The sequence below is a fragment of the Polyergus mexicanus genome, unplaced genomic scaffold, assembly GCF_030449975.1.
Source record: "Polyergus mexicanus isolate NDT 795.1 unplaced genomic scaffold, iyPolMexi1.0 SCAF_21, whole genome shotgun sequence".
Taxonomy (NCBI): Eukaryota; Metazoa; Arthropoda; class Insecta; order Hymenoptera; family Formicidae; genus Polyergus; species Polyergus mexicanus.
Genome location: NW_027223341.1, coordinates 911,924 through 934,687, shown reverse-complemented (window position 1 = coordinate 934,687; position 22,764 = coordinate 911,924). Strand labels below are relative to the sequence as shown.

The window sequence follows — 22,764 nt, the reverse complement described above, 5'->3', positions numbered from 1 at the left end:
TATATGTACGTATGTGTATATATATATATATATATACACAATGCATGCATATAGACGAGAGAAAGACTGCGAATGTGACTGTGCGTCTGTGTTACATTATATCAACGCATACGTATCCACGGGGTTCTCTCTTCCGTACGCATCGTTGGGATGTTGCGGCAAGGAAGGGTTTAACGATTCACGTAGCTGCGTCGATTTACGGCCCCTAAAACACATCGAATGCGCTTTATATGTATGTAAATTAGGTCAGGCGCTCGTGCCCTCCCCCCCCCCACTCCCTCCCTCCCGTCCTCGAACCCCCAGCGGACATTCGTCTTCTTCGTTTTGCGCGGCGATACGCCGGCGGGCGTCCGAGTAAAACTGTGCTCGAAGCGAAATCACGACATTTTGGTTCGCTTCGACCGTAGGCGCAGTGAAACGCATAAAGACAAGTATGAGTTACTCGACCTTCGTCGAAACGTGCGCCGCATATCATTGCCTGCAAATCATTGCGTCTCTTTCGTAGATGTTGTCATTACTTCAAATATTGCACGATTTTTACACGTTGCAATTGACACAAATATTCAATTATTCAGGATGACGGTAATAATAAATAATGCAAAGTAAAGGCATCGTAGAAAATAGAATTTATATTTACCAGATTTGTGTGCAACGCACTTGATACGTAATTTTATTTCTGATATTTTTGAAATATTTCGCGTTAGCCACAGATTTGGAATTGAAAATGAATGAAAAGAAAATGATAAGATTAATGATATAAAATATAAGACATCTTGTTATCAATCCGACAACTCATATTTGACGCAAGAGCCATTACAACATTCGAAAAAATTATCTTAGAAAGTAGTGACCGATAATTTCTCAATTGCAATTTATAAAAGAATGAATAACAAAAGTTGTTGAAACATAAACATACGTTAAAACGACGTGCACGGTGAGAAATTCCGTTAGTAATACCGCGAAATATTCACAGCCGTGTCTTAGAATCGGGGAGTAACACGACTTCATAATCGGCGTAATAATCATCTCGTCCCTTCCTCTAATTACTGTTAAACGTATTTACGCCTGTATTCGTTGTTAGACGTGCAGATACTCGGGCTGGAAATGCAGCCGGTAAAACTATTCTCACGCTATGTTTCTTTTGCGAAATCGCGGCACATTCAGCTGGCAATAAATTCTAACAATGCCAGTCAACGCGCGCATCTCGGCAAAGAAAGTACGAATTTTGATTTGCGAGTGTCGGTTCGTCAGTAATTTTAGTAATAGCTTACTCTCGTCTTCGAAGGAACGAACGATACCTGCCATTCAAAGTAACCGTTTCTCGAGCAACCATTCCTTCGTGGTAACTTCATAAAAGAGTCCCCCCCCCTCTCCCCCCCCCGCATTCAGATGTTCTCTATAAAACAGTATATCTCAATTTTCGACGCACATCGGAAAAATTTGCAAAAACTAATGCTTCTGAAAGCTCTTTGACTCTCGTGCGCGAAAGAGTTCCGTTTTCTCTGTATCTTTTGGGCGGAAAAGAATACTGAAAGTTTCACAATATGCTTATAGATTATCAGAGTAATTTCGTATCATAAAAATTGTGTTAAAATAATTTCATTTAATAATTTTTTAATATAGTATTTAGAATTGACAACAAATCACTAGTGTCATTTATTAGACAGACTGTCATTATTTATTTTATGTTTAATTCTTTTATTCATAAATATTTTCAGATTCTGTTAAATTATAAATTTATAGATCGCTAAGAGATCGATCTTTAAAAAAAAAAAATCAGTTTAATGCTCTGTTTAATGAAATTTTCAGTGATAATGGCATAGAATTAAATGCCCTCTTATGCGTCGAGCACGCGTCAGGGAAAATAGTCGGCAAACTTTATGAGCATTCGGTACAACTTGAACGGGAATGGCATGTTTCCAAAGGCTTGAGCGCCGCTGCCTATACGTAGATTGCAGTTTGAACTATAAAACGATGTAAATTATGGCCGCGGATTGCGATATTATGAGGCTATATACGCACGTTTAATGATCGAAGCTACCGAGCAGAGAAGCGCGGCTAAATATTGTCCGAAAGCGATGCAAAGGTATGGGCTGACTCGTCTTCGAGTGACTTAGCAAGTATTGACCGCTCGGTCACACACTATGTAGTATAAGTATTTTGATCACTGAAAGTAACGGGGTAACGATGAATAGGAATGCAAATGTCTTTGAAAATATTCAAATGTTGAATTAAACGAGGAGAAAATCAGTATAAAGATTCAAACAAATATCGTGTTAAACATCTGCTTAAAACAATAATAAAATTAAAGATAAAATTAAACTTTGCTGTATGAAACGTTCTAATAAAATATCTATTGTAAAGAATAGCAATTGGTATAACGAAAATAATTGATTTTAATCGCAAGTTTGTCTGTACGACCGATTAATATATATAACAGACTCATTGGAAATATTTAAAATTCATACATTTAGTTTAAATAAAAAATGACATTTCAATTGCTACGTGCGCGCATGTCAAGTGAGAGTTGAAATTGTTTCTTTAAAAAAAATTCTCAGCTTTTTCTTAAACAAAAATATTATCTTACACCGCAGCATCGGTTTAAAATTTCGCAGTGAAGTATTATACCGGATATCTTAAAATCACGCTCTTTGTCTCTCATTGTGAAGATGCGGGTGATACATCCCGTTTATTATTTACAAGTACACTTGTATAGAATGTAATACGTCTCAATAACTTATATTAGAGCAAATCATAAGATATCAGTATAACAAGCCTATATTATCATAGAGATATGTTGATAAGAATTTTTAATATTTGCAATAAGCTTATATTATGTGCGCGTTTAATAAAACTGGCTTTTTGGAAGAAAAAGAGATCCGAAGAATCATTATATGAATACCGAAAAATAAAGAACAAGTCGCGAACCCGAAATTTCTTAGAGGCACAGACTCTACGTGCCAGCCGGTAATTCAATGCCGTCGCAAAAAGGAAGCGCATCAAATGTAAAAGGAATACTCAACTTCCACGATGTCCCACGAAGTTCGTGCTTCGTGAAATCTTTGGCTGCGGTGTGAAAAAGTCTCTTGATCGGAAGTGGGTATCGAAAGCATACCACAGTGTTGCTATACGGTTATTATTCAACAATGAGGCGCAAAATTATCGGTCAGTGGGGAAACGATCACAAAGAGGTGCTCTTTTGGATAGCCCCGTCTCAAATACTTGCCTTGTACGCGGCGCAACATCTTCAAACATTATCTTCGTCGAACACCTGCTAACGCTTCTTCTCGCGCAGTTGGATGCGACATAAGAAAACAATTTTGAGAATAATCTCTCTGCCATTTATTACGTAGTCACGCGAGGAAGAAGTTCTTCCGCCAGAAGCGTGATACTTCTTCTTTTGCCTCCTCGTTTTCGTCTCGCGGCATCCGCACTGCATCCGCCGAGCTGCGCATAAAGAAAGTTGAAAACATGCGAGAATCTTACATATATTCGTGACAATATACATAACATTCGCCTTGATCGCGAAGGATCATTATTTTGTCCGCTCCGATTCATTTTGGCGCCTCTATTCTTACTCATCTTCATTCTCTCGGATCTCAGCTTGTTTCTTCGTGTTCGGTCCAACGCGATTGAACCACGGCAGTGATACTTAAAGGAGCGATCACGCAAGCAACTTTGTTGTCGGGGCCTCTCTTTCGCATTAATTAGCCCTTGCAAAATTTCGCGGGCCCATACGATGCTCCGAAAAGAGGTAGGACGTAGCTTGACAAATGGTGGCCGAGGATTCAGGGTTTATACTTCTGGGAAGATGGTCGTAAAGACCGCTTCACTTCTACTGGCTCTGTTATTAGCCAGGTTGCTGCGACTTAAAGCGAGCAAGGCTCCGGGGAGGATACTGACAGGGCCCAGGGGATATAATCGCGCTTTACCTTTCACGCGGCAGGAAGATCCGACTAATCTTGCTAACTTGCTACTATGAGAGACCGCATGCTTTATTTCTATACAAATGACTCCGTTTATTGTTAGACAAGAATCTATTGTCTTCGTTGTTAATGATATGTCGATTAAACGATTTTCATTGGTATCATTTTAATTAAAATTAAACGAAAACAATACCGCTGGCATTTGCAATCTATACAGACACGATTGTCTAAACTAAACAATTGGGAAATTGAGGATAATGTAAATGAAATGAGATATCTAAAACAACAAAATTAAAAGGATTTGTAAAGTATTTGATGTACAAATCGTATTTTCGAGAAAAATATTTGTAGCATTTATCTCAATTAGCAGTAATTTAATAAACGAATACAAAGAAACCTTTTGTTTCACATGTCTGCAAATGGAAAATCTAAAGGTGAAAAGTAGCACACGACACATGACCAATGTCCCTCGCGTGAACGAAAAGGTGGTGCGCGCGAGAGCAATCCCGACGGGACAGAGAAGTTTTACGCGGGGATTATCAGGAAGCGAAGCGAACGCCCATGAATACGGAGATCCTCTGATAAAAGGATGAAAAAAGAGGCGACGGCAATGGAGCTGAAAGGGGAAAGACGGAACGGCACGCGGGTGGAGAAGCGGAGAGAGAAGAAAAGGAGAGAGAGAAAGAGAGAGGCCGGGAAAGAGTTGGTAACCCAGTGCCGTCAGGAGAGTGCCGAAGCAATGTAGTCGACCACGAATGAGCGTACCAACGGATGGAGAGGCAACACTTTGTAGTTTTAATCGATCCGGTGGGACGGGGGAGAAAGACGAAGCACCCTAGCACGGGGGATGAGTCGGCGGCGTGCGGAGAAAGAGCGAGGGAGAGCATACGGAAGGCGAAAAGGGGACAGACACGGTTTGCAGGAAGTGGAACGAGCGTTGCCGTTTCATCGGCGAGCGAGAGAGTAGAAACGTCTGCGGGGAAAGTGGAAAAGCGGGATAGAAGGAATAGGGCGAGAGAGTAGAGACCCACATCCTGCCGACTCCTACAACTTCAACCACCAGCTGGCTACACTCCTGCCTCCACGGGGACGAGTTATATGTGAAAAGCACGTGGACCCTCAGGAGGAAGAAGGACAACTATATTCATTCATTTCCTCGTATATTTCGTGTAAGAGACTTTCCCTTCTTCTATGTCGACGCTCGATGTAACGTGCTCGTGGAGAAAAAAAGACGACCGATGCGACGCGTTGAATTTCATTGACCCCGCGATAATGTGACTTTGCACCCGTATTAATCAAATTCTTCCTGTCAAGATCTTTTTCCATACATTTCGAAATAGCGTGGATATTATCATACTCGTCTATCTATATGTATTCTAAATCGACTTATATACTGTCTAGCATTTATCTGTCTTTAGCCTTAAAATAGTATTACAATTGTGGCTACGACGCTATTATATCCATCGCTATTAATTTTATAATAATTTCATCAAAATTTGCAAATCGTTATCCATAGCATTAATTACAGAAAAATATGAATAACTTACAATGTTATCTATTTTGATCATATTTAAATTGTAATATTAATTAAACGCCTTTATCACACTATTACAATAATGTAACACATATAGATTGACAAAGATTTTTATACTCGAACAGATTTTCTTTATAATTTATGAGTAAATAATTGAAAATATTACATTAAATTTTTCTACTCTGTCACTAGTTTTGCGTATCTTATAATCGACCCAAAAAAAAAAACAATTATTTTAATTGGTTAAATAACTTCATTAATTTAGAGTTAGATAAAAAAAAACAAAAGTAGCAGTAGAAGGAATTTCATAAAGAATTAAACTGGCATTTAAACTAAACTGGCTATCGAATCGCTCGAATCGTGTCTAAGGATCGAATCACGCTCGAATATGGTCGGGGTCGACGTCAGAGAAATTGAGGGGAGAGAGCATTAAAACACCGAGGGTGCGGACGGTGTCAGTGGCGTCGGCGAGGGCGGCACGTAGGCAGGAAAGGGGTAAAATTCTATCTTAATAAACGCACCCTTTCAGCTCGCGCGACGTGTAACTTCGTACAGTTTTGTACGCATCGGAATGAATTTGTAATCGAATCATGTCAGTGATTTCGCTCTGATTTGGAATTAAGAACGGAACTAGAGATGAATCAAACGAAATAAATTGTAATTATATTATTTCATATATATGGCTCTTATCAAGAATCTCACACAATCTCTCTCTTCCAGAAATATTATATTTTATAATAATAATTGTACGCAACATAATTCTTAAAAAACGATGGTCCTGATGGTTTAACATGTATATCTTAAAAAGAAAGTAATGACAATATAATATTAAAGGATAATTTAGTGAAACTCCAAAAATATATATATATTATGCAAATTGCCTGTTGAGAGATAATTCGTCGAATAAATAAGTACATGCTAAAAAATACGCACTTTATAAATCTTATTGAGAACAATTTTCTATAGAAAAAATTTAAGTAAAATATTAAATAGTTGAAATAGAGTTGAAAGTTTTACAGCTCGTACCCTTTCCGGTCGCGTCGTCGGAGGGTTGAATGCGCGAAAATGTCGCGTTCCGACGCATTTGTAACTGTCCATAAAAATTAATATCCAAATAAACCTAATAATATTAATAAAGATTACTCGATTGGTATAAAGTATTTCTGCACGAATAGAGTAAACGGGGCTAATTACGTGAAACGATTTGAAGTAGAAACAGATTGTCGTTTCAGCAATACGCACTCATCACTTATACGCGTTATGCTTCGGTTATAATTCCATGATTATCCAGCTTGAACAACGATTGAAATGACACGAAACACCATCATCGTCGAGATTATATTAATTTGTGCGATGAGACAAAACATTAAAATGTTATAGCAAGATGCTTACGTTGTTATCGTCATGAATGTGCATCTATTGCGCTAAACTGTCTAAAAAGGAAAATCGAAGAGTGAGAAATAAATGAATTGGGATCAGCTATCTGTGACGTGCTATATTCCTTAAATATAGTAATTTTTTCTCGTTGCAATTCGTAATATTTTAATTTCGATGTGTACAAGAAATATTCCTACTCTATGCAAAGGAATCATCGGTCAAAGATATTATAATTGACTATTGCGCATGTTTCGATTGAAATGTCAAGGCCATCGCACACAAAATTTTATAAGGACATAAGACGTAAGCGTAAGAAGATGGACCAATCCCAATCGCGTATTTGGCTCTCCGTAACCCCTTCACTTTTATGGAAAGCTTAACACTTGATCGGTGAATTTTCTTACGATTACGTCCTTACGAAATTTTGTGCGCGATGGCCTTTATTTGCGGCAATTTTTATATAGAATCCGCTACTTTTTTAATTTATTATGGTATACGTATCGCAGGTTATAAGAAAATTATGAATCATTTGCTCTTAACAATATTTAAACTTAAATTCAATTGTTTCTATGAATAATCTTATAATTGATCAACAAGCATGTACCCGTAGGAATTCTTTTTCTTTCACTATATCAAATATTATTAATTGCCAATGTTAAAAATAATAGTTTTCAGTCAAGAATGAAACTTGCCACTTACAATATTGCTGACAATATGTTCCCCAATGACATCAACGATCTTCTTATCGTTCAACTATCGGATTGGTACTGGTCCTATCTTTTGGTCCCGTATCTATTGGTTCTACCAATCAATTCTTAAAATCACATCGCTACTTACGTATCGATCATGTTCTTTCCTCTCGCGACGGACTCTCCAGGAGTCTCATCCTCGGTACCGATTGCTCCTCCCGGGCATCCCCGCTGGCGAACTCACCAACCCCGTCAGGCTGATTTGCATCACGGTTACGAGCTCGTTCGAGCTCGTGGTGGTTATATTACAGAGGGAGCGGGATACGAACATGCTGGAAAAACAGAGACAGACAGAGGTACCTCTCGCGAGCGTACCACCCCTAAAGTGCATCGCGGGAGGTAGCTCGGACACTCATAACAATCATAACAACGGGATCTCGCGAGTAACTCGTGGACCACCTCCGCGCATCGTACCGCCCAATGTACCGCCCCCATTACCCCTTCTATGGTGACTACGTACCAGGCGGGAGAATCGTCACGGCGGGTTGTCTTCCCTCGGTTGTACAGCGGTGCCACTACGCAGCCAGACTGCGGACCGTCAGGGTTCAGGTCCGAGTTTTCGCGGCGAACTCCAACCGCGCAACGTGTACGACCACGCTGTCAATCAAGGACAGCACGAGGGAAAGACTGAATCGTCTGCCTTCTCCGAGACACCGAATCCGCGACAAGATCTGGATCATCGCTCGCAGTATCGATCGTGATCGAAGGAAAAATTTCATTCCGAATTGGAAGAAGAATTGGAGCTAAAAAACGATTGGAGAAGTCGAGCAGACAACGCTTCTTCGAAAACATCGCACCTCGCGATGTGCCGCTAAATAAATAGTGTGTGTGAAACTACGTGGTGATCGAGAAGTTTGAACGTGCAGTTGGGTGCGTCGATTTATCCGGCCTATCAGCACGTGGCCCATAGGAGTGGAATTTTTCAGTCTGCGCTTCGCGGACAATTGAGCGCAGTGAACTTTGTGACAGTTGGCCAATGGAACGAGTGATTGAAGCATTCTTGGTTAAGTGATAAACTCAAACAGTTAACTCTTTTGACAATCGTGTAATTTCATCACCAGCTGTTTCAAGTCAAGGTGATTGCGGCGATTGCTCCGGTTTATTCCGCACTCATGAAACGTATATTTGGAGTAAGTGCATGGGAATGAGTTAAATCACGTTAAGTGCACACGGAACAGGTGAAAGCGAATTAATTATAAAGGACCCAACAATTTTGACGTAAGGAATCCAGATTAATCTATTAGCTCCAAAAAGAGATACGCATTCTTATGAATAGCGTATTCGCTTGTCAGCATTGTCACTAAACAAAAAAAAAAACAAAAAAAAAACTATGCGACGAGGACTCCGACTCTAATAAGTTTCTTATTATTGCGACGAGTGCGCTGATAATTACGATATGCGCATTTTCATCGCGTGAACATATCGGTGTTTTTCAACGCGAAATTATATGTTCCAGACAACAACTACGAAGTGCATGGCTTGACGCGCACAAATAGAATAATTAAAACTACATTACGCGTAAGGTGTGCTATCTACCGATTATCTGAAACTTTATCGAGGATCAAATCGGTAAATTATTGTTCCGAGATACCCCGGTCATCCGCAATATCCAGGAAACTGCTCGAAGACACCTCGCCTTCCAAAATTTCTTTCAACAGTTTAAGCGAATACAAGAGGAGGTTAGATCGATCAAAGCGGTATTTTATCAAATTGTGGGCAATTAACTGTTTGCTTCTTAATCGCTCCTAATTAGTCGCAATTACCCGCAGTAATTAAGTAGGCTGATGTCATCAGCGGCTGATGTATCAGTGAATCGTCCGCTTCTTGATGCTGATCTAACTATCAGAACGAACTATTAATATTCGCCGATAGGAAAATTACCGAGAGATCGGCAAGGGAAGCGACAGAAGAGGAAAATATTTAGAGAGAATTTGAAACGAGTCGTGTCTTGGTGTAAGCGTGGAGGTATAGACATTAGGCTGCAGTTGATCGACATAAGATCGGCATAAGATCCCGCGACGGAATTGCACCGTGGCGAAGATAAATAATCGCCGCTAGATAAACCCGCGTCAGGACGACGTCCCAAATACATCAGTCACAGATCGCCTCAGGTGAGTGTCAGAGCGCGAGTTTGCCCCTGCTTATTATAAGCCTGGGTTAATCTCGGTAATTAGATGGGTCTTCTAAATGCGCCCGGTTGCTTTTGCACGTGTGTAGCCTCGCACACCGATTATCCGCGCATACGAACGCGCCTGCGTGCGCACCACATGTACGCGTTTATATATATATATATATATATATATATATATGTATGTATGTATATGTATATGTAGCTTACACATATACAAGCATGTTTTATATGATGCTTCAAAAGCAGATATCGGTAATGGAAAATCATTAATTCTGTATTTTACGTATCTCATAACCATGAAAAACAATTAAGAAACAGTTGGATACAATTTCTTAAAAATGGTAGAATACTTTTTATCGGCATAGCAGCACCGTTTATAATATTAATATACTAGATCTAATAATGCTTGACGTGTTGAATGAACCGGATAGATTAAGACACGCTTAAAGCAATTACTTGAAGAATGAAGCGGAAGCTCAATCCTGAGATCTATTTATCCGTTTTCACTGTTATGCGCATATTCAGACGGCAATTGCGTGCCTCGTGAGCGATAATCGTTGGCTCGATACCATTTAGTTAATCTCGGTAATTAAGGAAGTTCCTCTCCCAAAGCTGGTCACGCGGGAATTCTGCTCGCAAGGGATCGAAAGCAGTGTCCCGTTCTACGCGCTTCACTCCAACTCCGTGATGATTTCATCCAGATACTTAGCTATGTACTAATAATTAGCGCGATAATTATGCACGCCCGCGTATACTAGCGTCGAGTGTATGACCTGGAAATGCTAATTAAAGGATCGGCCGGACACATAAACGTAATACCGTTGAGCATGGTTGACGGTTAATCTTCCTCATTTCTTTATCGGCTGATAACACGAAGAATCAATATTATGTTGATATTATATCAGATAAGAGTGACAGTGCGTAATAATTATCATGACTAGGAAGAATGTGATATAATCAAGCTATTTTTATCTGATGTAATATCCTCATTTACTTTAAATTATGTATACAATTATTAAAACAATCATAAATACATTAGAAGTAAAAAATAAATTTAAAATTTAAAAAAGGATATTATAGCTTTAAGAAAAATATAATTAAGATCAGAATTATATTTCAATCAATTAATTAATTAATTGTATTTTAAAAGCTCGATTAAGATATCATTTTTTTAATTTTTCTCAAAAAATTTATTGCTCCTTCTAAAATATGGAAGATATTAAAATTTAGCAAATAAAAGCCACGATAATGATCTGGTAACACGATAATCAAACGACGCGGTAGCGTCGCGACGCCAAGTACATAAAAAATATCGTTATAATGAAATAATTCATTTTGTAAAAAAGTCGTTTGTAAAATTTACATTGTACGACACGACACGACATGACAAAATATTCTTCTATAATGTAGTATAAACATATTTATTTATGATAAATCTGAAACAATATGTAAAAATAAATACGTATAAAAGAATATTTATAGAAGATTATTTTGTCATGTCGTGCCTGTATTGTACAATATATAATTATATATTTAATATGGATCAATATACACATACATACTAAAGCACGTACGAGAAAAAGGAAAAATAAAGAAAGAGAGAGAGAGAGAGAGAGAGACAATACAGAACGTTATACGTTACATGTATACTGAACTAGGTAATCTAAATTTATCAAAAAGAGTCCAAAATGAAATTCGATAAAACCGATTTGTCAGTTGTTCATAAATAATGAGATATCGCAATACTAGATGATTATATTTCTAGATATTTCCATTATTTATGTATAAACGTTTGTTCTAAGTTTTCCTCTGAAGGAACTTTCATCAAAAATCACGAATGTCGTGCGAGCAGTGAAGGAAAAGCTGACATCCTTAGGTTTTTTCGATGATGCGAGATATGCATTGTATATATCGACAGATATTTGTGATTAAACACGGCGACGTCATTGAACGCGTCGCGTCATCTCCCGGACCATATGACCGGAGAGGTAAACAGGAGCACGTGTTGGCGGCGTGACTACGAGTGACGGCATGAACTCTGGGGGTGGAGAGGAGGTAGAGGCAGAGGTAGAGGTAGAGGAAGAGGGGGCGACGATGGTGGACGGGAAGGGTGACAAGGGTGGAAAATCAGTGTGAGCTGCCCGAGGGTAGGAGAGTTCTTTGCTTGCCGCCTCGGGAACACGAAGGGTAGATGAAAGAGAGGGTTGGCGGAGTCAAAAGAGAGGAGGAGCAGTGAATTCTAGCCGCCGAAGGTGGAAGCGAGATGGTCGAAGCTTGGCCGAGCAAAATCGTTGTCGGTGGGAATAGACGCGGAAAGCTGAAAGCAGAAAGTCCCAAAGGAAACACTTGACTCGCGATATCGTCGGTGTAGGCGCTTTGGAATCAACACAAAAGAAAACGAGATGTCTCGTATCGGTTAAACGGCGTCGAATTTTAGTGAAGCTGTTTTGCAAGCATTACATGCTTTGCGCGCTATTTCTCTTCTAATCTCAATATTGGAAAATAATTATTTCTATCTTTCATGAATCAATTTGCAAGAAAGCTTGCGTATGCTGATCTTTTCTGCTCAATTACACATACATATATAAATTTATATATTTACGTATGTATGTATGGATATATGTACAATATGTGTAATTACGCAGAAAAGATCAGCACGTGCAAATTTTCTTTGTTACACATTGATTTATGAAAGTCAGAAATCACAGCGTGTCGAGGTCAAGAAAACGAATCGATGCATTCCTTTTTTATATCTTATTGTCTCACCCCTTTCTGTTCTCTTTTTTACTTCCCTTTCTTTTCTCTTATTCTTACCGCCCTCGCTCCCCCTTCTTCCGTTGGCTTTTCCATTCAAACTGGGCTTCCCCTTCGCCCAGTTTTCAGTCCCTATCGACAATCTCCTTCATACGATAACATTTCGTTCTACAACTTACCCACTTACCCGCTTAACAGTCGCGCTATTCTGTTTTCCCCTCCGACCAAGAATCTTCATCGATTATCGAGTCGGAAATCGCCCCGGGTTAGAAAGTTTTGCTGCAGAAACTCAGTATGTCAAGTGTGAAGCCTTACACTTACTTGTCGTTTCGCACGCTACAATCTAACGATAACGATTATTTTCTGCTTACATAACAGAAAGTTCACGACAAATTCAAGATACAACCCCTTTTTCTTTACGCATGTTACAAAAGATAGCACTTTATTTTTGTAAAACTACTGTTACTCATCGGCGATGAAAGATACAAAGGTAAAAAAGTTTGATTTCACATCGTATTAAATCATACTATTTGCGAGAAGTACAATGTATTAGAAATTTCATCAATTTTGCATTGTAAAAAAAGTAGCTCTAGCGAACCCTTTGTTGCGCCAAAATTTTTCCCCGTCAAATTTATAATTAGCCTCTCACAATATTGTGAAAGAAAGCAATGTGCGCGAACTCATTAATTCTAATAATTCATGAAGAAACACGCACGCATATAATAGCTTGGAGCGGCTTATGATTTGACGGATAGAGAGTTGCCTCGGCACTCGTGTTTTTATCGTATACCCTGAATAAGCTATATTCTGATATTTTAATAGACCTAATTTGCATGTAAAACTACTTTCAAAATCATTTTGTCTCCGAATCCGCTGCTAGTGTTGCCTTTCTCAAGAGAAGAACTCGAATACTAACAAATCGAGAAAGCATTAGGTAGTCTCGTTCACATCTCTTTTTCTCTTTCTTTTTTTTTTAATAATAATACTATTTCTTTTCTCTCTTCTCTCTTTCTTTTTTTCTACTATAAAAAAATCATTAATAATTTATTTGCTCTTTAATAACAGAGAATAACTAAACAAGTTTTTAATAGAGCGATTAGCAATTTAAGATGAAGCGATGGGCATTCTGCTGCAAATAATCGAGAGCACTTTTAACACAACAGCTAGTTCGCTTATAAAAACGAGAAAAAGGGCTTCAATGAACCGAGCTGCACGTTTTTGGGCCAGATGTTAATTCCGACGACTCAGCGTGAGCCACGAAGGCGGTTTAGTACGTAAATACATCTTCAGCAGGGGGTGCCATTATAATGGGCATGTGCGGTTAAAGTTCTATTTGTGGTAATTCGGAGTTTAATGCACTCGGAGCGTTCTGATTTAGCCAACGAGCTGACACTTTTTTATTCGGCAAAACCCCAACGACGCTCTGGCGCCGTAAAACATGAAATATTCTTCCTGCGCTTCCCTCTGAAGGACAGTCGCACGAAATCGTTAGAGACGGCATCGTTCTCCGCGTTGCGGGTGCCAAGTCTCAGCGAAAAGTGACATTTAAAAAAAAACGATTGATTTTACGAGATGCGTTATAAGAAGGTAAATGAGTACCGTTTCTGAATAAAGCGGATAAATCGCGTTTCGAATTAATATACAGGCCGGCCCCGAACGTTCCAGCCAGACTTTGACATCTTATAGGAAATTTAATTCTAAATAAAAAATTTCCTATAAACATGGGTCGAAGAGTGCTTTCTTAAGAAGTACCGAAACGAAAGTTGTGGAAAATTAAATGTGGAAATTAAAAAAGATATACGTCATATGTTGCCAAAATCTTTTCGCGTATACAATTTTATTTTTGTACGGTGAACTCATTTCTGTGTACGGGATTAGCCTGCGCTTCGATTAGCGTTTCGAAAAAAAATTTCGCCGGAATAATGTAAAATATTTGTAACGTCAAACGAGAATCCCGATGGGGGCGTAAAATATCGCGTCTTCGGTTTACGTGTGTTAACGCCGAAACCCTTTGGCGCCGATTTATGGGCACTCTCGCGCTCGCGAATGCGCGTGTTACGCGTTCACATACACGCACACGCACCTACTCCACGAGTACATTCGTAACTGAACCGACGAGGCGTTCGCACAGTCGCATTAACGGCCGCGCTGTTCAGTTTAATCCTTGCGTTTCGTGACTCGGGACAAAGCCCCTCGGATTTCTGACAGAACGGTATCGCACGAAACGGCCATTACCTTAGTCGATATGCTTATGTACGTACGCGAGTTAAAGGTCGATGCGAATTAACCAATACAGATGCGGCGGGGATTCTTTGTACAATCGCCTTAATTATGCTCGCTCTCGTGCCGGCTAAGCGAAACTTATAGAAGGGTGTAGCATGAGAAGCGGTTTAATCTATCGCGCGATTATTATATTGCATTTATCGCTCGATCATAGCAAACCGGCGAATACATATAAAATAATCCGAATCGACCGTACACGAGCACGTTCGCGAACTTTTATTCCTACTTCTCTTTAACGTTTAATGCCTGGTTAGACGCCACAAAGCCGCGATTATGCCACGCCATTAGGGCGCCCGGTCGATTACGAGATGGTGAAAAAAAAATTCGGGTAAGGACAATGTCGCGATGGGTGGTGGTTGCCAACTGGTCCCGCTGGGGTCGTTTTATTTCACTCTGTTTTAAGCGAGTATAGAGGATTACTCGCACGCATATTCCTTTGCTCCGTGTTATTTGCCCTCTCAGTCATATATCTTTTTTACAATAAATCTCATCTGTTATTTGTCAGAATTATGAGAAACTTATTAGAGGTTTGGTTTGATTCTTGAAAGGATACAGAGGTCTCGCGATCTGGATCATTATTTCGAACGAAGCTGGAAATGTGCGATTTGTAGCTTAGATGAAAAACTCTCGATGAGTGAATCGGTGCCGGGAAATTGAACGCGATCAATGGTTTGTTGCATGCGTGGCCATATGGCGATTATCCGCCCGGTTATTTATAGCTTCGGACTTGAGCACCGCAACGGAGCACCTCGGACACGCCGCGCTATACGATTCGTACGTTGCCGTCGCGCCGCGCGCGAATTGGACCGAGCCTAGAATTCTAAAATCGCCGTCTTGACGGTCGGGAATCGCCCTCGTAAATTGCGAGCGCCACGGAGAAGCCTCGGCTTAGAGGTGGTTTATACGCACACCTCCATAGCCCCAAGCGGCGTTGTCGTACCAAGAGAGGAGAATGTCGGCGGTTACGTAGAAACTAGCTGCTGGCCAGAGGCGCCCGGTTGTTTCTAAACCCACCTTATCTACCGGACCCCTATAATAAGCCGCGATCTGAGACCCCGTATATCCCCGCCCGCACACGCTCCAAGGAAGCCCGCACGCACGCACGCACGCACGCACGCACGCACACACGCACGCATCGTACCGCGCTACACTCGCATCATGCTCTAGGTAGCAACCCGCAATCGTTGAACGCGTATAGTCCACGAAGAGCGCTTGCAATTACAAGCTGGTCAACATATAATTATCCCCAATGACCATAAATTACCAGATTTTTATGCGCAACATTCTTAATTACCCTTTGAATTAACATCAATCAACTCCTTAATTGCACGCTGCCGCTGACGCTGCCTTTACGTCGTCGTTGTCGTCGTCGATGATGTTGCCTATAGAGGAACTATAATGCGAAATGGCGATGCATGCCGGAGGCTAAGAAGAGGCCGCGGAAGAAAGACGCGCGGACTGATTGACGTGAGAGAAAGGGACAGCGAGAAAGACACGACCGCGACAAAATCGGGAAACCGCGGGTGTCGCTCGAGGACAATCCAGGAAGTCCACGTGTCCGACCGAACGACAGCGTCATATGTAATGCATCCGTACTTTTAATTTCCCTTAAAGATCCTCGAGTGACTCTCATATCAATCGCCTTGGCGTATTAATCGCGTGTTCTATTACACGGACTTTCACCGTTTATCCAGCGGATAATTATTATCAAAGAACGCCGCAACCGGAATGATCGTTAGCGAAAGAGGTTTACGAAAGTAAATTTATTTTATCATTTTGAAGAACAACTCGATCGTACGGAAGAAATGGAAAATTTTTAAGAAAAATAATTTTTAGATCAAACATGAAAGGCTGCTCTTTTATACGTGGAATACTCGATTTAATTTCTACATAGAATATTTCTAGAGAAACCCCACGGGCAGCCCCTAATCCTTCTCTGAAAGATTTATACGATCTCGATCGTGAGGGGCGCATTTTTCAAGGTCGCAGGAGGCGAAGGTATCAATTTTCAAATGGTCGGCCGTGGTGACGTTTGAACGATCGCGCTATAATCACTCGCGATATCTTCGTCCGGTTAAGAATTCCTCTTCTATTTCACGAATCACGAGCGGGGTGATGCGATACGCTAATGAAACCGCACTCTCATTAAAGCATCCAAATCGACGATACTAATTGGCTAGCTTTCGGAATACCCGGCATTAGACCTCAGGACGCGATATAATAATCGCTGCGGACGAATTCGGTCTGGACAGCCAGTGGTTAAAGCGTCCAGTAATTTCACGGGCACAGCCCTACAGCGATTAATATGATTTCGACGGAAATTAATGACTGCAAACGGAAAAAAGATTGGTTGCGTATAGTCAATAGCTCCGATGGCACGTTTGGATAAAACGCTCAGAAATTAAATACTACGGAATCTTTTATAGAGAAGGATTTTACTTTGCCGAAATCAAATTTTTTAATACGATTTCGCGATACGTTTGCGTAATATTATCTGTCTTTTTGAAACATATTACGTCATAAGAATGATTTCACGAACGGACATCAATGAGAATTCATTTTTAACCTGTTTATTTCTTTCTTGATATAAAAATCAAGTAATGTTAATTAATTATAGTTTAATTAGCAGTCAACACTCTTCTCGCTGCGCGTTACATATATATTGATACTTCTTAGCAATGATTAATGCGATTTCTTCATCTAATTGTAGCCGCTATACATTCTCAAACGGTATATTTTGCCCTTTTAATTGATTTTCACGAAAATATGATGTCATTGTGTGTTTTAGAGATATAATAATTTTATTCTTAACAATGATTTATCGTTTAATACCATGATGTAATTGAGAGAAGTATAGAAAAAATTATTTATTAAAAAGTAACCGTGAATTATCTTGAATGCATAAAAATGCTAATTTAATTTGTATTTATAATTTTGTTTATAAGAAATTGTACATCATGTAATATAGAGATAGAAATATGTAATATCTGACTTTTTTTTTGGAAAGATTTGAATCGAGAGAAAACTGTTTCTTTTATTTTTAAGAAAATAAATTCAATTTTTTTATTAAAAAAAAATTAAAGAAGATCTTGTTGACAACAAATTTATAACATTTGTATCTAATCCATGGATGTTTAAGATAATATATATTTACACGATGGAAAAATTCAAAATGTAATAGCGAAATAATGCGAAAAACAGGTGGATAATGTCGAGCGGATTCAAACATAAATCCCATTCATTTTTCTCGCTTTACGTTTCGCGAGGCATGGTATAAATCACTTTAGGTTCAAAGCCATAGCAATATGTCTGCGGCCACCATGAGAAAAAGACGCGAGTTCCTCTCAATTTCGAGTTCCTCTCAATTCCGACGCTTTGAGAAACTTTTTCGCCATTATCGTTAAACAAATATAAATGTCGTGTGACGTGCGCGTATCAAGATACTCATATTTATAGGAAACGGGCGACGTTAACATGGAAGTTTGCACTTGTGAGCGGTCTATTTGGTACTCAACGACCTAACGCTTTTATTATAAACACGCCGGCAGTTTTAAAGCACTGCATCAAATATTTTTACGATGGCCATTATAAAACGCCTTTTACGAGGAACACAAAGTAGCTCGCAGGCAGAAGGTGTTTTCTCGCCCTTTGACAATAATTTGTCCAGAATAACCGGCTCGTTTCACTCCTGGGTTTCCCCCCGTTCCGCGCCTGGGCTTCCGCTCGATGATCCATCGCTCCAGCCGTTCGTCATAGGCGCGTGGCTTTTAAAAAGTAAAGCGCTGGACTCGGGCCAGCGCAAAAATAGAAGCAGATGTTATTAGTTGCGTTCACCAAGTATACGACGGCCGCCGAGGCGGCGGCGGCGGCGACGACGTCGATGGCACTGGTAGCAGAGGAAACGGGGGTACGGGCGAAAAGAAAGCGAACGAGAGAGCGGCGTGTCCAGACGGTGTAGTGATTTCATTGCCCTTGAATTCTTACTAACTGAACGTTTAGATAAAAATAATTAGGCGGATAAATGCGGGATATATGCGTTGGCTGCGGGCGGCATAGCGCGGTTAGTCGGCGATTTTATTCTGGAACCTTTCTCGGCGCCTCTCATGTTCCCCTCTTCCCCCTCGTCCCTCCCCCACCACCGTCCGCCAACCGAACGTTTTTGCTTTGAAGTCGGAAGATGAACGCGCGGGCCTGCTTCTCTAATTTCCAGTGTCTGCATTCTTAACAGCTGCAGGCGTCGCCGTTCGATACGGCTGACGCGGTCCCGCGCGTCGCGCCGGTTTAATTAGCATCTTGTTTACGCGTTTCGTCATTTTCTCTCGAAAAATCAAAATTGATGCGTATCGATATCGTTTGAGAAGATTTTTTTGTCTCTCGCAGCGAATTGCTTCGTTACTAAAAATAAAGTACCGCGTTTTTATTACGATCCAGTGTCAATATAATTATCGTCGAAATGTTCTCTTAATTCTAATCGCTTGAATTTATAAGGCGATTTTTATTTTAACGCGTCGCGATTGTTTCGCGGCGATTGAATCGAAACGCGCGAATTATATTCGCTTGATAATGGGGTTGCGTCGTGCCAGGCGACTATGGCGCGCCCGCTATTAGAACGGTCCTCCGAGAGTTTTGGTCGATTTGCAGATTACGAGTCCCCGGGATGCAAGGCTGACATGGCGGAGGGTTCGGCCGAGGAGGAACAGAGCAGTACCGCTGCGCCCGCTTCCCCGCCAGCTGATCTTCGCACTCTGAACACCCAATTGTCGCCGCCTTATCACCACCAGTCCCATCTCCAGCCTCGTCTTCAGCATCTGCAGCATTCCAACATGCTGGCGACCGCCGTACCGCCCCGGCACAGCCACAGTATGCTGTCTCATCAGGTGAAAGCGGAGGCAGACCTGGACGGGCCCTGCGATGTGCCATTGAATCTCAAGAGCGAGGTAAGCATAGAAATCTCCCCCATTGATTATCGATGTTGAAAATCGATCGACTGCTCTCGATTGTTCACCTCGAACGAGTGTTTTGTTCGCCGGTGGTTATGCGGCCCGGCGGCGATGCCGAAGGAAAATCACAACACGTTACACGACAGGAATCGATCGATCGCTCTTGCAAAAACAAACTCATTTCAGTTTAATGTAGCAAGTATATTTAATTGATTTTAATTACCGAGTAAGATATTGTCATACTACGGTATGATGATCCGATGGTCTGTTTATGGCTGGTTAACAGTCTTAAGCGATCGCTCGACTTGTGCTCCCATTCAAGTGATCGAGATACTAAGACAGCGATATAAAGTGTAGGACAATCGAGACGATTGTCACACTCGTTACTAACGGTTTTGTATGTCAATGACAACCAATTGTACGATTAAGTAGCCGCCACGCCGCATCTCGACCTAAACCGGTCCACTGGTCCTTTCGACCTATATGCGATTAATGTACGAAACAAAGCATACTAAATGACTTCCACGAAACTGACGTGGTCGATATATACAGTCTTATTTGTCGCGTGAATTATATCTTCTAAATCGTGCGCAATACTTTTTTTTTTTTTTTTTTCACGAAAATTCAAATTCGTAATACGTGGATTTTATTAGATGATCAAAGATCGCAGAATCAACGATTTAGATCGCGAAATTATGTAACATTGACTATAAATTGATGGATATTAAAATTGACTAAATAAATTATTCATTATAATTACATAATGTAATAGGATAGTGCATGAAATAGATTCGTGAAATAAGATAATTATTTCATCGATATATTTTTCGATAAAATCCGTTCAGTTATATAATTTTATATAATTTTTAGTCGTAAATAAATCATTTTTTTTTAGATTCGATTATATTAACATATATTCTATATTATTAATATACGTGAATGGTAAATATTTTTATCTCAAACTTACTCGCATGGAAAAAAAAGTACAGAGATATTCGTATAAGAATTAAAAGAGATCTTTTTCTAGCGATAATTTTCAGCAAAAGCTTATAGACGAAATTAATATAAGTCTATCGTAAATTATTTTTTATGTAGTAAAATTAGCTGTTAGCAACGGTAATAAAAATCGCGCGTTAAAACGAGGCGATAAAGTATCACAGGAGGCGATCTACGACTCGGTTCTACGATCATAAAGCGGAAAATATTTGCGCGTAGCTTATACGTACTCGCTTCGATGAAAGGCGAGCAGTTTTGTCGATGCTTGCACATGAGACTAGCCGATGGAGGAACTTTAGCAAACAAGCGTCCGGAGAGATTATCAAATGTATCCACTTTTCTTTCGAACAATTAACTGTCGCTTATCAACGCGATACGCTCTCCGCAAAATTGTCTCTTGTTAATTTTAAGAAAACGGCCTGTTAGTTTTATGTAAATGAATATTATAACAAATCTAAGAATAATATAAGTACCATAAACACACACACACACACGTTTAAACCGGCAATTTCTAACGTCGTTCACAAATCGCTTCGTTGACAATAATATAATTCAAGTCACAGCATTCTGATTCATCACTTTACTTCTTAATTGCCAAAAGACAAGCCACATGATATTCTCCGCATAAAGAAGTAGACGCTTTACGTCTAAGAATTCGATAACGATGCCAATTAAGTGACAAAGGAGAACAACCGCGACGCTTAGACGCGACAACAGCCCGGCAGTAGAGACTCTCGAAAACGGCAGTCTCATCCGTTAGCTCATTGTCCCTGTCCATCCATTACACTATTATCCCCTCGGCAAACACAGGGATCTACGCCGGACTCCACGTATGGACTTAATGTCGGGCGCGCATCTGAGAAGGGAGCGCGCAATTTACGTGCAAAAGAACGAGGATGTTTCATTCGCGCGACCGACAAAAAGAGACAATTTCGCCGGTGTACGTAGCAGCGAAACGAAATGGATAATAATGTCGTGCGCTTCCTTTTGGCCGACAGCGAGGAAGAAAGAATTTTTACGGCACGATCGATCATAGTCACGCGCTTTCGCATACGTAATTCCTTGACGGCTATCATCGGGGCGCGGTCGATTTTCTGGATCGGAAACGAGAATAAATCTCGGACGCTTTTGTGCAATCGCGCGGATCGATGCGCGAAGATGCACGCCCGCGCGGGGCTTATCAACGGAATAATTTATCCGCGATTTCTCATCGGAGCGGTTGACTCGCGTGAAGTTTCATAGTCGCTCCAACTTCTCTCCGTTCGACGATCGTAAATTATTGAATCTTTGAACACGGTATTCTTAACGATCCCCTCAATGCCATTAGCCGTATCCCTTAATTGCGAAATATCTCACTTTCTCGAGAGAATAATGGATATTCAACGACGCTAAAATAAAGTAAGTATAAAGATGTAAAGGAGTGAATTTTCAAGGTTCCGCGAGACACACAAGGTCACTCGCGAGATTAAATCGAGTCCTTGGTTTATATATATATGTAAAAAGGAACGCGATATTACGTTCTCGCGGCGGAAATTAACATGAAATTACTGACAGAGATGAATAATTTGTTTGACGATTTCGGAAATACATAATAACGTAAAAATACGAATATCGCACGATGCTGGAGAAGTGGAAATTCGTAAGGGATCAAGTACCCTTTGCATTCGCAAAGACCGCAGTAATGTGCATCTATATGCAAATATTCGCGTATCTCACGAACACATTTGCGATCCGTAAACCGTTGAACGTCCAACGGATGCATCGTCACGAATATTCCTCCACTCGCGACCCCGTAGATTTCATCGGTCACACGAGAGAAGCCGCCAAACCATCCGCAGCTTTGCCACAGAAGCAGCGTCCCTCTATCCAGACCGTCTCGGACCCGAAGACGCAAATTTCACGTAGTTGAATCCCGGCGCGTTGACCGTCCGATGGATCGATACGCTGTAACCAGCCTTAAGGCGCATTCCAATTTGATGGCCGGCAGTCCCGGCCGTAAATGTATCTGTCAAGAAAGTGATTGAAGGCAAACGATATAGGGGAATCGCGAAAGGCTACTGGATCGGATATCGTT

General features: G+C 40.5%; 1 protein-coding gene across 3 annotated transcripts in view; it reads left to right on the top strand.

Annotated features, from left to right (window-relative positions):
* The first annotated feature begins 8,117 nt into the window (after positions 1 to 8,117).
* Pdm3 (pou domain motif 3) overlaps positions 8,118 to 22,764 on the top strand; it is a 117,686-nt gene continuing 103,039 nt past the window's right edge. For all 3 annotated transcript variants that reach the window (XM_070312180.1, XM_070312179.1, XM_070312178.1), the window contains exons 1-2: positions 8,118 to 9,697; positions 19,396 to 19,691. In XM_070312180.1, the coding sequence (XP_070168281.1) occupies positions 19,425 to 19,691 (267 nt within the window). In that variant the 5' untranslated portion in view covers positions 8,118 to 9,697; positions 19,396 to 19,424. The remainder of the gene's footprint in view (positions 9,698 to 19,395; positions 19,692 to 22,764) is intronic.